The 18345-nt window shown below is 30.4% G+C and overlaps 1 protein-coding gene across 1 annotated transcript in view; it reads right to left on the minus strand.

Moving 5' to 3' along the window:
* Positions 1-599: 599 nt before the first annotated feature.
* Positions 600-18345, minus strand: part of LOC107452365 (histone deacetylase 8) — a 23409-nt gene continuing 5663 nt past the window's right edge. Inside the window, exons 3-10 of the mRNA XM_016068827.3 lie at positions 16936-17077; positions 14825-14937; positions 13833-13910; positions 10419-10527; positions 6620-6792; positions 3065-3159; positions 2825-2930; positions 600-902 (exon numbers count right to left, since the gene is read on the minus strand). Coding sequence (XP_015924313.1) covers positions 853-902; positions 2825-2930; positions 3065-3159; positions 6620-6792; positions 10419-10527; positions 13833-13910; positions 14825-14937; positions 16936-17077 — 866 coding nt within the window. The 3' untranslated portion in view covers positions 600-852. The remainder of the gene's footprint in view (positions 903-2824; positions 2931-3064; positions 3160-6619; positions 6793-10418; positions 10528-13832; positions 13911-14824; positions 14938-16935; positions 17078-18345) is intronic.

The following is an 18345-nucleotide window of genomic DNA, read 5'->3' on the forward strand; positions in this document are numbered from 1 at the left end:
AAGAAATAAATAATGATGAAGCAAAAAAAAAAAGGTTGACATAAATAGCTTCATGAAAATATTTGTGCCATTATTATGGGAAGGTACATTTTAATGTCAGGGAGCTACAAATTTCTGATAAATGCTAGATTGTATTAATTGGTCAAAATACAGTCTTGAAATTTTTTTAGAATGGCACCCATGTTAAAGGTAATTAGGTAGCAATAGGTGTACTAAAAATATTGTAACATGTTTACAATAGGATTTAAGCTTCGTGCAGAGTTCGTGGAATTTACTTTCCAAAACTAAATAAATACAAAGAAATTTGTTTTCTTTCGTTATTAAGTATTAGAAAAATGCCAAATTATTTTATTTTAATAAGAATTCAGAACTATTAAATGATTCCAAAATCGATAATTGCGAAGGATGTACCATACATTTCTACAAATTCTTGCTTTATATCTTCTTAGAATTTTGGCCTTTATCTGATATGTAAAAGGGCTCGAATTATGTGTTTCAGGTTCGAATACGAGTCCGAACTCGTCTCTAGTTAACGTAGGTATTTCCAGGTTTCAAATATCCTTTAAAGAAAGGGCACTATTTTTAAGATTCCTGTAACATTTTGTATGGAAAAGTAATTTATTTATAATGAACATGCATACATCATGAACAAATGAGAGTTGAAGAATTGAGCATCATTCACTGAGACACGAGGGTCAACTAAAATAAGTTGGCATCACACAAATCAGGAGTGGAAACACACACACAAATAGGGACACACAATGAAGAAGATTCCAGCCTGAACAGAGGATTCTTCGATGGAGGACACAATTATAGAATCACAATCTTTTTTTCTTTTGGCACAGTTTATATTCATAATCCAAAGCTTTCCAGAGCTGAACTTTGAATGTAATCTATATTCCCTAAGATAAAAGATAAGCATTAGAAAATTTTGTTGTGTATCTGCCACTACAAAAATATAATTCCTTGTGACTAGTATATAAGACATGTTAACTCGATTCTATGGTGGGGTACCTTTTCATAGATGAAGGTTGGCATTGTCTATATCTACTCTCCCCACAAGTTCATTATCAGAGAAATATATTGTGATTTGAAATGAATATGGCAATTACAAATGGCTATAACTAATGAAAAAGAATTTATCGATGTTGAAGAATTGTACACTTCAAAATTCTGGCTAATGAATTTCTTTTTTAAAAAATTGAGTAATTAGCCTGTACTATTATTCTATGGTTCAGGGGATAGAGCGTTCGCCTTCCAATGAGGTGAACCGGGGTTCAATCCCGGCGATGGCTGGTCGATACAAATTCCGCATCCGGCTTGACCACAGTGCTGACGTGAAATATCCTCAGTGGTAGACGGATCATGGGCTAGAGTCCCCTTGCCATCAGGGAGATTCTCGTGGTCTTCCTCTCCATGCAACGCAAATGCAGGTTAGCTCCAGCAAAAAGTCCTCCACGAAGGCAAATTTCTTTCAATACTCGATCCAGGAGTTCCCTTGTCTTCTGGATTGGGTTCAAAATTACAAGGCTACAGAGTTGAACATTAGTAGTCGTAAACCCATAAATTGGGTCGGCTGTTCAACGACGGTTATAAAATAAAAGTTAGAAATTTAGTTAATTTTCTAATTAATAGTGATGGAAAAAGATTTTTATATTCATGCCGACTTGACCAGTTCAGTTAATTTTTTTCTTACCTTTCATCAAAGAGCATGTGCTCCTCAGCAACAGAGATTAAACAGTGTTTAAAGTGCACTCCTTAATTTCTGCTGATTATTAGTGCGCTGGGTATTCAGAAACTTATTTTCATTATTTCTTATGTTTCAGGTTGATTTAAAATTCTAATTTTTATCGCCTCCTCCCTCTTAATTGCTTTTAATTCATTAATGCTCATATACAAAAAGTGATTGATACATGAAGAAACCTTAAATAACTTGACTAACCTTTCTTGAACCTCTATGTTTTGTCACACAACAATGTACTTTCACTGAATACCTTTTTTTTCCCCAACTGATTTTGATTTCTTTCCCTTTAAACAGAGATGATTGTGCTCCGGAAAAAGTCCAAATTTTTCCCTAACCGCACTCCGGAAATCCTAGGTCCAGAAGTTTCAAGAAATCATCCATCGCATTTATGTAGAAAAATTCTTGTATATTTTATTTAAAAATATTAGAACTTGAATTTATACTTGGAATCTTTCATTTGTAAATATTTTTTCTGGTAGAATACTAAATGTGATTGAAGATAAAAGTAAACTTATACATAATTATTCATTTAAATTATGCTGTATATAATTTATTTAGAATTTAATGTTCTGAAAATATCAATGATTTAAATTTACAAAGACATAAATTTTTTAAAATGTGTCATTAATGATTTTACTCAAGGAATTTTCAGGATTTTTGAGATGGACTCACAATCACCTCTGTTTAAACGTAAGTTATAAATGAAAATATAAGTAGCCGATCTGGAAAATATGGTGTTAATTTTACTTTCTGGATGTTTTGTTAGGGCCTCAAACCATTAAGATTGAGTTCTTATGCATGAAAATCCAATAATTATATCAAAAGTTATTTATAGTGTACATTTGTTTTTATTATTTTCTGCTCTGTTCAATGCCACATTGAGAAACTACATCAAGATTTTTTTTTATGCCTTTCTTTTGAAGTATTCTTTTCTTTTTTAGCTGTTCTTACTGTATCAAGACAGTCTTCCTTTTGAAAGGCTACTAAATTATTGCTAGAGAAATGAGAAACATAGAAATTTAAATAACCCTGAGTTGTATTCGAACTATGAACATATGAATAAACAAAAATGAAACTTACTTAAAACAGTATCAGTGATTAGTTTTAAATGCTCAGTTGAATTTCTATTGGGCATAGTTCTGGGACAAATATGGATCTCATAGTCTGGCCCATATTTCATCAAATACTGGAGGGAAAAAACACAATTAAAATTATTATAATGTAAATCCAACTCATTGCGTTAACTCTCTTTAATTGGATTTATTAAAGAGTGAATATGGAAGTATAAATTTATTCATAAAATAAAAGAAATAAGTATACCTTATGATCAGGAATGTCAGATTCAATTGTTTTATCAACTAAAATAGACAAAAGATATGTCCAACATCTTGCAGTATTCACTGCATTGTAACCACCTAAAGAACAGAGAGGGGGAGAAATCAAGAAACTTAAATTACAAGTCAGCAATTCAAAATGTATTAACATAGGGGCAACTGATTATAATTAAAGTATCATCTGCCAGTTGTCATCAGATGCATTTTATTATTATTATTTCATTAAACATGGAATTATGAATATTTTTTTATAGAATTCTAAAAATTACCTTATTTCCCGCTTGTTCCTTTGAATTTTTTTTTCATTTTAGAAATGAAACTTTTAACACTAAACGTACCATAACTGGTCAAACGACCGTTTAAGAACTTTGGCATCGAAAATGCGCTTATCATCTTACCGTTTTTGCACATTTGACTTCATATCTTTTTCTAACATTTATATACAGTTAATATTCTATTGTTAATTTATTTATTTTTTGTATTTTGTTTGTTTCGAATAATACTTTTCGCATACCTACTTCTACCACAACCAGTCATTTGACCGGGAGAACAATTAATTGCTTTATAAGGTTATCAGATCAAAAATGACGATGTAATGCGTGTTCAACGGATTGCATTCGATTAATTGCACATTTCTGCAAAGACTGTTCTGTTACGTAGTTAGTTCAATCAGAATAACTGTGAATTCAAATTTCAAGAAAGTACCTAAAATTTTAGATTGGCATTTTTGTATAAGAAAAAGAGACAAAAACTAAATGTTTTAGTAAGCAGCTTATATTTTATTTTGATAGCTTTACTTCACTCTAACTAATTGTTAGTTTTTACCCTGAAAAATGTTGAAACAATCAAGACATTCAAGACAGAATCTTAGGAGAAATAATATTAATTATAAGAATTATATATTCGTATATTTCTTATATATTGTTATAATTATAGAAATAATAATTAGAAGAAATATGTTTGCGGAAAATGTACAATGGAAACATCCTGCATATTTAAAAAATGCGTTGAGCAATGAATGAAAAATTCTTATTCTTTATGTTTGTAATACATACAAATTGGCAATATACAATTTTGTTTCATTATAACAAAGTTTTTTTAGTTTATTTCCTTCCTAACATCCATATTTCATACATTCAATCAAGAAACATAAAGTCCGGTCACTTACATCAGTGTTCCCCAACCTTTTTATCACCGCGGACCGGTCAACGTTTGATAATTTTACCGCGGCCCGCTTGGGGTGGGATGTTGATTGTTTCTATTTCAGATTATTTTGATTTATTAATTTTAATTTAATTGCATTTAAACATGTCTGCAAAATAAAATACAGTTACCCCAAAAAATAAATGTAAAGGGATTTAACATTTTAGCTTACTAGAACGTTAATCAATGAGAACCCTGAACTTGTTTCTTTGCAATGAGACGGTTCCATCTGGGGATTTGGAGACAATGACACCCGAAGTGTGTAGCTTATGTCCAGTTTATTCCGTTGCTTTGTTTTGGTTGCTGTTACTTTTCTTCATTAGTTCCAATGTAAATTTCGCACCGCGCTTTCATGATTTATTTATGATATTTAAAGTTATGATGATTGATTTTTTTTATTAAAACTAATTGAAGGAGAAAATAGTTGCGGTGGTTTTCTTTTTCTTTTTTTGACTTTTTAAAACAATAAAAAATTTATGTCACTACCTTCGGGGGCCCCTTTTTTTAAAATAAATTTTTTTTTAATGGAGCACATATATTTTTAATTTGGGGTATAAACCTAGGAATTTAAATTCAGTTTCAATGAAATGGGCGGCCCGGCACCAATTGATCCACGGACTGGTACCGGTCCGCGGACCGGGGGTTGGGGAACACTGACTTACATATTCAATGAGATAAATGTATTTAAAGAATATTTATTCTGTAAGTTATCTTATCAAACAAAAAAGTGGTGCCGGCATTAATGATGAACACTTTAAAGCTAGTTCATGCTCATATATTATTATGATTCAGACAGAATATTTAAATTCATTTTAAATTAAATTTGTTAGCTAGCAACATGCTAGGTCTTCAAACGACGATTCTTCTTTTTTTAAACACAAATAATAAATCAGTTAAAAAATAGACGCATACAAGGAATACTATTCAAGAGAGTCTAAAAACACAATGATCACATTGTGAGCCAAATGACTTCAAAATATGCCAAAAACAGTAACCGGTAAGTATGGGAAGTAAAGAGCACTCCCTAGTGTAGAAAACACCATCTATGTTGAACCCCTAAATTAATTATTATTGACAATGAAAAAAACAAATACAGCCAAACCTCATCATAATATCGGTTTAAATAAAATACATGTTTGGTCCCGTGAGTCAGCAATCAATTATTATTGTATTTTAAATGTTAAGCATGAAATTTCAAAGTTGATTATCGCTTAACATGAAAGGAAACTGGACACAGAGTAGATAATAAGCATGTGAATAAAGCGTCAATTATTCATTTTGACGAATGATATTTCTATTTTTCCTCATTGTAAGAAGCAGCAGATGGAAAAATAAATTAGAAGAATAAAATTAAAATAGTTCAAATTTTTAAGCTTATTTTAATTTGTTTGGTGCACAATAATACTGTTTACACACATTAATGTAGTACATAACGTGTTGTAATAATGCGTAATAAATTGTTTTCACGACACATCGGATAAGATTAAATAATTCTGATAGTCCCGCCGATTTAACATAAAAGAGGTTAGACTGTATTTCCATATTAACCTTAGTTTAGTCACTTTGAAATTGAAAAATATACGTCAGAATTCATTAAAAAAAACTGCTAGGTTCCCAAAAGAACTTTTTTTCAATTCTTACTATTAGTTGACACTCTCCTTATGCTTTGTAAACTTGTAGTGGATGATGTTAATACAGTTTTTTTCAAATATTGATTCATTCATTAAATAGGAATGAGCGAAAAATGAAATGGGATCTTCTAACTGGTAAGCGTTAGTCATTGTTTTAAATTTTACTATAAGTGATTCAGTTTGTCACATATTTTAAAAATAACATCAGTGATAATATCAAACTTATAGCTCTATTTGAACAAAAAAATAGTTTATTGCACACATTTAAATATTTAATTATTTTATATTTGCTCTGTCAAATAAATTCAATAAAGAGCGTTATGTGGTAGCACATGTGGTCCACGTCACCAAATTTATACTTTAATAGTTGTCTGATATTGAGTTGTTTATTTCTATTCCTATTAATATACTCTCCCTATGCATATTTATATGTCTTGTTCAAATTTTTTCAATCGTTAATAAAATACTTTTTATTCATCCCTTCAAGTTTAAATACATTTTTTTCAAATATTATTTCATTAATTAATTAATTTTAGTTTTATATGGGGGAAAAATTTTAATAAAAAGTAACTAAAATAACAAATAAAATTTGTTGACCTAAGTAAGTAGGCATTGGCTTTAAAAATATTTTTTTTTCATATTACTTGTTCCTTATTAGCAGTGGAGAATAGTTAAATTTGGAAGAGGTATAAAATGCTGAATCTGACCTCCACCCAGGATGAGAAGGGGAAGGTTCCATGATTTGAAGAGCCTGATACATTCGGAGGGGGCTTTTAAAGTGAGATTGAATGCAGCAAATGGATCTCCTGCTAGAGTGTCAGCACCACACTGGCAGACAATCACATCCGGTTGGAATTTCCTATACGTTTTCATAAGAAGTCTGCAGAAGAAAAGAAAAACACATTTATTTACACAATATCTACATTTAGCTAAAATTTACAGGTGCGGGGAGAGTATATATCGACAATGTCAACCTTCATCTATGAAAAGGTGCCCCTACATAGAATCGAGTTAACATGTCTCACATACTAGTGAATTGGAATGGTAGATATATACACTACAGTACTCCCAAACAAGAATTATATCTCTGATATAATTCGATGAATGGATACCACTAGTTGGTTCATAGCTGTTTTGTGAGAAGCCAGGAGAGTAGCATTAAGATCACCGTACTTTTTTTTAGTGTTGATTGTGAGAGCTGTATTAAGTAAACGGTCGTGGTCGCTCCTGTGTTGCCTTTAGTAGTCGAGTGTATACGTTGTATGTTGTGAGTGATTGAGACTGAGAAGCAACAGCATGGGAAGGCCAATGTCGCAAGTCAACTGTTCAATGTGCACCATCCATCGAAGTAGGCGTGTTCAAATCCTAGTTGGTGTTCCTGTCAAGGTAGGCGTGCACATCACGTCAGAAGGTCACCAAAGTGGGAAGTGAGTTATCGTCAATGTCAACCTTCATCTATGGAAAGGTACCTCTCCATAGAATCGAGTTAACATGTCTCACATACTAGTGAATTTGAATTGTATTTTTGTAGTGGTAGATACACTACACAGGATTCCCACACAACTTTTCAAACAAAACCGAGTACTTTCTAAAGACTTAAATAGTGTTCTCCCTAAGAATTTTCTGAAGGTCCACCTGCCCTGCTTGCACCCTTGATCCAAATAAATGAGGCTCTTTTTGTGAAAATAAGCCACCATCCCTTAAAAACATTGCCTTTTTATTCAGATTCCATTTTGAAAAAATAATAATTCACTGTTTAAATAATTACACTTTGGTAAAATTATCTGTTTCTAGGTTTGATTCTGATTACTATTACAAATATTTACTTTGTTAGGATGATTCTCAAGTGGTATCTTTTTTCAGGAGGGGGGAATAATACATCTTTTTTAAAAAAAAATAATTTTTTTTTGAAAAAAAATACAACTTTAAATGTTTATTTTCTCATAATTTTCAGTTTAAGTTATAGAAAAAAGCTTTCAAGCTGTTTATCAATTAATCATTTTTTTTTAAATATTTATTTTGAAAAAAAAATATGCACAGAGATTGTCTTTCAGCATCCCTTTAATCGTTTTTATAAACAACAAATTTGTCTCACATTTTGATATAAAGAAAGAATTACTTTTTGAAATATACTCATAAAATAGCATGAGACGATAAATTATAAATTGGTGAGGATAAAATTCAGTTATTACACATTTTGATAAATATTTGCGATGTTAAGTGAGTGTTAAGTCAAAACTTTAAGCGCCCTTTTCAGAGAGGAAGCACCCTGCCCTTTTTTTTCCTAGAGACAATTCTGGACTTAAATAAAGCATTATGAAATCTGGGTTTCATAATTTAATGCAGAACTTTTAATAAAGAGAGAGATGCTTTCATAGTTTAATTAACCTCATAGGAATAAAACTATGCAAATGTGACAAATTTCCAAACTAGCTATCTGTTATTAGAAGCATAATAACACAGAAATATTGTTAATGGAAATTAGTGTTAACGCAATTTTAATTAGCACAATTTTAAGGTGCATATATGCTACTCAATTCTACACAGGTACAAAATATTACTAACGAAATTGTGTATGAATTTCACTATTAAATAGAAAAAGTTTTTATTTAATAGTGTCTTGAGTCTAGTTTTTGATTACATTCTAAACTAGCATTTATTGTTTTTTTAGAAACAGCTTAAGTGGATGGTGAAATGGTGTTCTTTGATCTTGTTAATTTCTATTTCTCGTTTTCATCAAATCATTTTACTTGCTTGCTTTCCTATGCCTGTTTAGACAGAGCGGTGCGATTGTTCTTGTTTTCCAGTGACGCCATCTGTGGCCAAGAATTCGACTTCTGTCACCCCATATGTCATACCCGTTTATAGGGCACAGCCATTCATACATCCATTCATTCATCCACAGATCCTAATTTTGATCTGAATCAGAGAACAATCGATCTCCAATCCAGTAGCCCAAGAGGTACTGATTTGTTATGGGAACATGGAGGACTTTGCAACTCAACAGATTTAACGTGCATCAGTCACCATTTTACTACACGAGTCTTCAACCGGCGGGGCTCGAACCCACAAAGTCTCGGACATGGGCCAAGCGCCCTACCAACCAGGCTATCCCAGCCAATCATTTTAATTCTTTATAGCTTTTAGAATGGGATACTTTCAAGTGACGTAGTGTGGCTATCTCGATCCTGTCTGGTTGTTGAAAAGTAACATTTGTTTATGTTAGCAACTATCCTTTCCATTCTATTTTGAGTATGCCAAGACATATCAATTCTCTTAAGTGACACATTCTTTCACAAATATTTCAATTTATATTTCCAACTTAACAAAAAGACCGGCATAAAGCCATATAGAACATAAACAACCTAATTATGCATCAAAGTTGCCAGGTACACAAAACAAAAATATATCACGGTTACAATAAAATAAATAAACAAAAAATAAATCTAAGTTAAGTAACACATGAAAAACGCATTTTAAATGAAAATTCTCAAATCTGTAATTTTTATTACCCAACCAAAAGACCATAATCTTGACTATTAAGTTGTAATAACTATGGATAAATTGTAATAAACCTCTGGTTTGAATATAACACAGCATATTCGAACTCAGGGCTCGAAAAAACTCAGAAATTTTACCCGTCCTCCTTTGAAACTAACCCGTCGCTTCTAAATAAATAAAAATATTATTTTCTCTTGTTTATTACAAACATTTACATAAATTGCACAATGAATTAGTAGTTACTAGGATTACAAATACTAGGATTACATTATACAGTAATAAAAGAAATACTAGGTTACTAATAGTAAAACCTAGTATTTCTATTATGAAATAATTTATTTCTTTGATGAAATAATTTAAATAACAAAGGTTAAGTTATCTGTCAATTATCATGCCAATTTATCCGACGGTACTGCGTTTCTTAAATGAATCAAATATGACGTTTGCCAGTTCCACAATCAAGCCAATGATTTACAGAGGTTTCTGCACAGAAATCTGAAAGAGGTTTTCCATTTTGGTAGATGTTCATAAATGCGTTTAACGCTTCTTGTTGAAGACCAGTAAGTAATGCGTTTTTTTGTAAGTACATTGCTGAAAAGCCACTTTCAACCGCTGCAGTACACCCACACAGAGAAAACATCAATTCCACCATGCGCAGTATGTTGCTGTATTTGGAGATTAGAGGGTCATTTTAGAAGTAAGGAGCTAGACTCTTGTAAGATAACAAAAATTGAAAATGTATCACGAACATTAATGGGAAAATGGTCGTCCGCAGGGAATTTTTGACTGCCGAGGACGGGCGGTTTCTCGAGCCCTGTTCAAACTATTTTTTCCTTCAAGAACATAAGTTAGAAACAAGGAAATAGTAAATATAATCTGTCAAAACAGGTCCTGACATGGTCCTTTTTTTTAAACGTGAAATATTTTCTTCCAAAATGAATATTTGCAAACGTTAAAAAAAATATTAATCCATAAACGTTTAAAAAAAAAAAAAAGCATACTTACGGAATAATTAATTCTATGTATTGAGCATCTTGAATACCATCATACAGAGGTACATTTATAGTGTAATATTTTCCTTTTCCATATCCTATATCATTTAGAAGACCAGTTCCTAAAATAACATCATTTATAAGTATTGTTCGCAGCAAAAGAAACTGTTGATATAAAATAGCCAAAGAAATGCTGCCATGCTTTTAAAATTTTACTGGCAGCCATATAAGATATATATGGGTGATTCTTTTTTAACATGACAATTCGGACCAAAACATTTCTTCGAATTTAAAGTCTTCAAAATAATCTAAAATTTTTTTCGTATACTTCTTCAGTTACATTTATTAATATCTTACAGACAGCAATGTAGTTTATTGACATTTGCTCGAGAAAAAAAATAAAATAGAAATTCACCAAATCTTAAATGCCAGGAAAATGACATATTAGCTTAGAAGTTTAAAAAACAGTCATTTTAAGTTAATAGTAAGTAACTCAACTTAAGCCTTGTTGTTAGATTGTTTAATAATTTAAATTGCTTAAATTAATTCTTTTTATCCACTGTAGAAAGAATCAATTTTTTTTTTTGTTGCTGATATGTACAGAATAAAATTGTGCATAATAATCAATCATTAAATAAATAAATAACTTTGATTACATCCAACCATATTACAATCATACATAAACTTGGTATTGGGTTAATATTTGCATTTCTTCCTTACAGTATTAGCAGTTAAAAAAAAATTCTGGTAACACTTCAATGTCCTGGAATTCATAAGCCAGGAAAACGACAGCCAGGATAATAACAAATTTGCCATTTTATAGCATATAACTTTACTTTAATTTAATATTTTGGCCTAAGACGTTTACATTCTGCAGAAAACAACAGGATTTCTTAAAATAACTCAGATGAATCTATGCCGTTTACGTTATTAATGATTTCAAGAAGCCAGGAAAATGACAACACAAAAACCTACTAATCTTGAAAAAATTTTTGAAATAGATTTTGAACCAGAAAATTGGTTCTTTATTCATGCAACAAGACATGTTCATATAGGAGGGTATCTAATCAATCTATTAACATAAGATATTGATTGCTGGCTCCATCTATTTTGGTTATAAACCACTAAATAAAAGTAGCCAGGAAAATGACAGATTTTCTTGAGACAAACAAGTTATTGACAGAAAAAAAAATTTAAACGAAGTTTTTATGAATAATACCCTCCGCGTATATTCAAAAAATGCTTACACCGGTTGAGATTTAAAAAAATTAGGTATTGAAAAATTTGTGGGAAGTTTTGAAGCTAGTTATTATTGGAAACATTGTTTGGAACATGTCAGGAAAATGACATTTTAAAGTTCAATTAAATTTTTCAACTATACAAAACAGTCAATGCTAGTGCAAAGTCATTTTAAAATGCTAACAGCAATGCAATGCAATTTATAAAAAAATTTAAAAAAAAAAGTTCTTTTAGTATTATAGTATTAGATCTTGGAACAAGGGACAGTGAATTGTCATATTTCGTGAGAATTACCCATATATATGAATATATATATGTATTGTATATGTATTATATATCCTTTATATATCCCTGTAAATCCTTTTATTTTATTTTATTATTTCAATCGAAACACTTTTAAATTCACATCCTGTCCCTAAATCTATTTTTGGCTCAAGAAATTTTTCCCTTTACTCTGTGTGGGAATCGCACGACCAATTTAATACACCAATTGTAATTACTAAGATTTCCCTTTTTCCCTAAAATATAATAAAATAGAAGAAAATTCATTTGCTACTTTCCCTAGGATAAAAACTCAAGCATACAGTTTCGGAGTGCGAATTTGAGCTCCGCCATTGATAGAAAATGTTTTGAATATACCATGTAAAGCTAAATAAAATATTTTTGCATTCCAACTGCTATTTGCGTGACTCAACAACACTCAACCATGCCTGCCACGCTTTCATATATACACATATAAGGAAAAGGTAAAAAGGATAATCATAGCTAAGAACTTACTTCATAATTAATTTTTTTTACTTATAGTGTATTATTACATGAGAAATTTCAAAAGAGCTAAAATTGCTTTTATTGCAATGTTGTTGGTGAACAATTTTAAACATATTTTTCATGTAAGATTTTGTACATCATAACCTCTAACAAACTACCCCAACCAAAAAAAAAANAAACTAACCCCCCATCCACACACACAAAAAAATTAAAAATATTCTGTTATTACATATACTTTCACCTGTTAATTTTTTCCAAGATACATTTCTTCATTGTTAACAAGATATTTAAAAAAAAAGTACAAATTTCTCGTATACTTGCAAATTTTGCCACGAGAAACTGTACTGATGGCGCTGGCATAGCTACTGACTTTGATACACAAATAACTACAAACAGTAGTTTCGTATACTAACGTTTACTTCAATTTTCACATTTGCGAAGAATTAAGCATTGAAATGAATCGACCTCGAGAGGCATCTAGACAAGTTCATAGATCGAATGTGCTTGCCTTCTGAAAACGCAGAAGAATTTTTCAGGGGGTCAATCTTTATTCCTTATTTAGACTCCATTATATCTTCGTTGAAAGACAGTTTTTCTTCTACACAAAGAAAAGCATTTTCACTCTTACAGCTTCACCCGAATGCGAGGAACAAACTGGACAAAGCATCATATCTTGGAAGTTTTAGAAGATATATATATGTAGACATAGTATATATACATATATCTTCTATGTGTATATACTATGAAAGCAGATCTTTATACATCACTGAAGCTACAACGTGGTACGCTATGCACCATGTTTAATCATTATACTTTGTTTCGAAAGCCAAATATCAGCCAATAATTGTATACACAACGATTTTAGTCGGATTTTTTAATTTTAGGTAAGATATTGTTTTTAATTATTATTAAGCATTATTTATACTTTTCTTCTGAGCTTTGATTAATAGATGTAAAAAAACAAAAAAAAAATTATTTGAATAAATAAATAAAAATTTATTCAAATTTTTTAAAAAAAGAAGAAATTTTAATTTTTGTAAATTTAAGAACTTTGTAATCACTTTTTTTAAAAATAATTTTAGTTATCCCTGGTCTCTGGTCATTTTAAGATCTTTTTCAAAGACATATTTTAAAATCTGTGATTCATAAAAATTATTTGCATTGTAGAAAATAAAAAAACTTAAGCAAATTTTTGAAAAGTTTTGGAGCGTAACAAAGGTATTAAAAACGTGGGTTCAACCTTCAACAATGAAAAAATGCTTTCATACTTTGCCTAATTTCTTAAATGTGCATTTTTAGATACACCCATAGTAAAATATTCACAGAATAAGTGCTATGTTCGCTGAAAAAAGATATTAAGACATATTTTATAATAAGTTTTTCATAAATAAACACATATATGATAGGTAATATAACTAACCAGGGTAAAATCCAATTTCATTCTTGTGAATAGAGAAGCATAGTACTCGAGAGGTGTGAGCGAATGCCTCTTCAACACCTACAAAAAGAAACACACTTTAAAATGTAAAGAAAGATTTGAGCTCTATACAATTTTAACATAAATCAAATTAATCAAAAATTAATTAATAACATACATTACATTTAAATCATAACATACATATTCATTTAAATCATAAATTCTCAATATTTTCAACAAGAATCATTATTATATTTTAACTACAAAAGGATACTCCACTCTATAAAGGTGAAGAATTATTCGCTGATAATAATTTTAGATAGAGAGTATAGTTTTTTAATCAACTGGTATAAAAATTAGGGATATAACGAATATTCGGCTACAATATGGCATTCGACCCTTTCACCAAATATTTGGTTGACCAAATATTAGGTAAAGTTGTTTGTAAAATCATTTTTCAACAGGGATTTTTTTGGAGTAAATTTTAATAGAACATTATTTATACTAAAACTGTACATTATTCGAAATAGTTTTTACACATAGTTGTTAAGTTAATTTATATTCTGAAAAACGCATGGGAGAGTAAAATTTGAAGAATTGAAACTAGATTACTTTATACTGAAACATGAGCTTTGTAATGCTGACTTATTATTATTTTTTCTTAAATTATAATAAGGCAAGTAAATTTCATAATTTTTTCAACACTCAATGTTTTAAAAATTGAAAACTTTTTTTTTTCATTTTTGCTTATTTTTCTGTTTTAACTATAGCAAAGCATGTTAACAGAACCAAAGAAACTTTCCACATTGGTGTGCATTCACAGAATGAAGAGGCATAAAGGTTTTCTGAATTCGTTTATAGATTAAGATGTCACTGAATACAATCTGAAACATGAAAAAAATAAAAACAAAGAAATAAAGTTTAAAAGGTGATGAAAACCCGCCTAGAAAGTAATAATCTAAGTATTGAATTTTTAGTGAAATATACACACTTACCATCACCATGATGTAAATCTAGATCAATATACAAAACTCTCTTGTATTTTTGCAATAGCTGCAATATCCCCAATACTATATCATTTACATAACAAAATCCATCAGCTTGGTCCCTAAAATTAACAATTGAAAATCAATGAATCCATTAAATTAGAAATGAAAATATTCATTTTTAACATTTCACTTTCCAGAAACTTACATTAATGATATAATATACACAGCTCAGGGTAAAAAATATTAAATTTAATAACTTATATAGCACTCAATATAAGAGGGGGGGGGAACCCAACATATTTTATGAAGCATAATAGTAATTTTCTGCTAACTATTGTGCAACACATAAATATTTTTATACATAAGGAATTCAATAATCAATGAATGGTAATAAAAAAGTAAAACTCTATGATATTAACAACTAAAATGACTTTACTGAAATATTTTCTGTTCATGAGTAACACCTAGAAACAATCAATTTTTAGCATAAATCGTAGATACGTAAATTAAAATTAATAACTTAGTTAACTGTCAAGATAAAATGTCGAAAAGATTTTATGAAACTACATTTTTGCAAACAGTTGAGTACAATATAGACCGTTTCACACCCAGGGAACCTTAAGCATTTTTAATAAATAATAGCGTAAAATAAACTACAAAAACTATACAACACTAATAACAATAACAAAATATTTTCTGTCTCTGATTATATAACATTTTTTGTCAGCAGAATTGTATTAATTCCAGCTATGAAAATTAAAATTAATAATTTACAGAACTATCAACATAAAAAGAAAATAATTCCAATAGATTTTATGAAATATATTGGTAATTTGCTATAATAATAATCAATAAAAGGAAATAAAATACAAAAATTAAATATCACTTGTACATTACATGAATACAAAAATGATATTAATACAAAAGTTATAAAAAGCAATAAAATAAAATAAATGTGTGTTTGTCTTCAACTTTGTCTCAACAAACACACATTTCTTTTATTTTATTGCTTTTTATTATTTTTTCCTGGTTTAAATGTTTGCTAGAATTTCTAAATTAAAATAAAACAAATTTGGTTTCAGCTGCTTTAGGCGCTTTTCCATTTCGATCTAATGTTTTAATTGTAATTTACTTCTTTTTCTCTTTTGTTTTTGTAAATTGGATTCATTTTCTGATTAGATTACAAAAGTTTATTGATTCACTATACTATAATTTTAAATTCATAATTTTGAACAGTTAAAGATTTCAAGTTAATTTCTGTTGATTTTTACAGATCCTTAGAAAAATATATATAGTTCGCGAATTTTCATGATAACAAAACAAAAAAAAAATTTTTAACCTATTTTCGAAATAAAAATTTTGAAGTTATTTAAGAATTCAAACTGATCACTCCCATTCTTTTTATTTACTTAATCAGGGCGCGTAGCCAAATCTTTCAACAAAAAATAAGCACCTTTTAAGTACTTTTTAAGCACTATACATATTAACAAAATGCAAAATAGTTCTCAAAGACTTCACATAATCATGATTAAATAAATAGTTTCTGACATAGAACTTTTTTCTAGATTACATTAGCCATTATAAAATGATCAAGATATTTTTTGGTTCGATATCAAAGAGGGGAAAATGAAGCCTGAAATTGAGAATATCTTGAAAAATGCAGCAGAGTTGCACATGAGAGTGCTAGAATCTCACTGAACCCAGCTCAGTAGAGTTGATGCACATGCGGACTTGCAAGTATTTCATCAAACATGTAAAATGAATGGTGGTTTCATACGCTATGGATCGATGCTATGCCGAAAAGGATTGTGGTTGAATGAATTGTAAAAAGGTTGAATAGAACAATCTAAAAAGCACGCTTTTGCATAATACATGGCGAAAATCGACAAGGTAAAGGAAAAAATCTCATTTCCGGAAAGGGAAAATCAAGCACTTTTTAAAACCACCCAATGAAAAAAGCACTTTTAAGAGCTTGTAAAAAACGAGAATAAAAAAAAGCATGTTTAAGCACTTTTTAAAAACGCTACGCACCATGTAATGTTTGAATTTATTATTTAACAGTACAACATGTAACATTTTCAAACAAATGCTACGTAATTTTATATGAATGAATTTACTTTTTAGCGTGATGCCATCCTCCGCCCCAGTTAACAGCAATTTGATAGTTTCTACCGAGAAGAGCTTTTGCGGCTGTGACTGTGGCTCCTCCAATCATTGATGCAGCATCAAATATGTTGGGAATGAAAGGACAATCATAACCTGTAAAAATTATTAAGATATGCGTTGTAATAAATGTAAAATTTCGAAATAAACAAAGAGAATAAAAATTATTTTGTTTTTATAATCACTATCTATTTAGCGCAAAAAAATTCAAAAGGTGACTAATTTAAATCAAGCTAGTTGTTTTGACACACAACTGACCCAACATACACTGGATCATACACTCGGTTGTTTTGACCTTTTTGGGCAGTCACGTATAGTTTGTCTAAAGTAAGAAGAAATTTTAGTTGCAGTATTATTGTTAGGTAATATTAAGTATTTTCTTTCCTTTTTTTTTGTTGAAATTTTGTTAGTTTTGATCGTCAAACGTGAAAAGAATTTTAAAAAATTGATAAAAATGAAAAAATGCTATGTTTAATATTTTACTTTAGAGCCGATCTTTGTGGATGACTTTTTGATGGAACTAACCTGCATTCGTGTTGGGAAGAGCGATTCCACTCCGTTTCCCCTCCTTGTAACGAGAGAGTCACTACTTCCTCTCAATGAGAGGCTCCCTCGGTAAGTTCTTTGCTTTGAGCAGAATTTGCATTAACCACCACTGGGATTCGAATGTGGGTCTCCTCATTGGGAGTATTGAACGTTCTATCCTCTTAGCCACTCAATGCTTAATACATATGGCTCAATGCTTTATATATATATACAAGGTCTGGCTATTAATTTCCAGGACTCATGGAATAACTCAGAAGAAAAAAAAGTTAAACACATAGCCATTTAATATTATTCGAAGTAATCCCCATCAGCCGTAATACACGTCTGTGCTCGGCTGTACAAATTTCGGAAAGAAGTTTTAAAGTCCACTTTTGGAATGCTCTTTATTAGTGACGTTACAGTTTTCGTGAAGGCTTCGACCTCCTGAAATCTTGTTTCCTTCAGTGAATTTTTCTGCTTAAGAAACAGGAAAAAGTGTGTGCTAGGTCTGGCGAGTATGGTGGATGCTGCGACTCAACGACACCATGCTGATCTGAGAATCGCCTCCCAGTCAAACGCAATGTGTGTTCGCGAACTTTTTCAATTGCTTCCGGCTTGTGCGCGAACTGTGTGCGGATCATCTTCCACGCTTTCGCGTTCAAAAGCGTTTAAACCATTCAAAAGTTCTTGAGCGAGATAATGCTTCCTTGCCATAAACTTGTTTTAACAATTCGTAGGTTTCTGCAGCTGTCTTGCCCAATTTGAAGCAAAATTTAATGTTAATTCTTTGCTCCATTTCACTTCGACAACAGGAATTTAAGAGCTCCGTTTTAATGCGC

The sequence above is a fragment of the Parasteatoda tepidariorum genome, chromosome 10 (assembly GCF_043381705.1).
Source record: "Parasteatoda tepidariorum isolate YZ-2023 chromosome 10, CAS_Ptep_4.0, whole genome shotgun sequence".
In the NCBI taxonomy this organism is placed as follows: domain Eukaryota; kingdom Metazoa; phylum Arthropoda; class Arachnida; order Araneae; family Theridiidae; genus Parasteatoda; species Parasteatoda tepidariorum.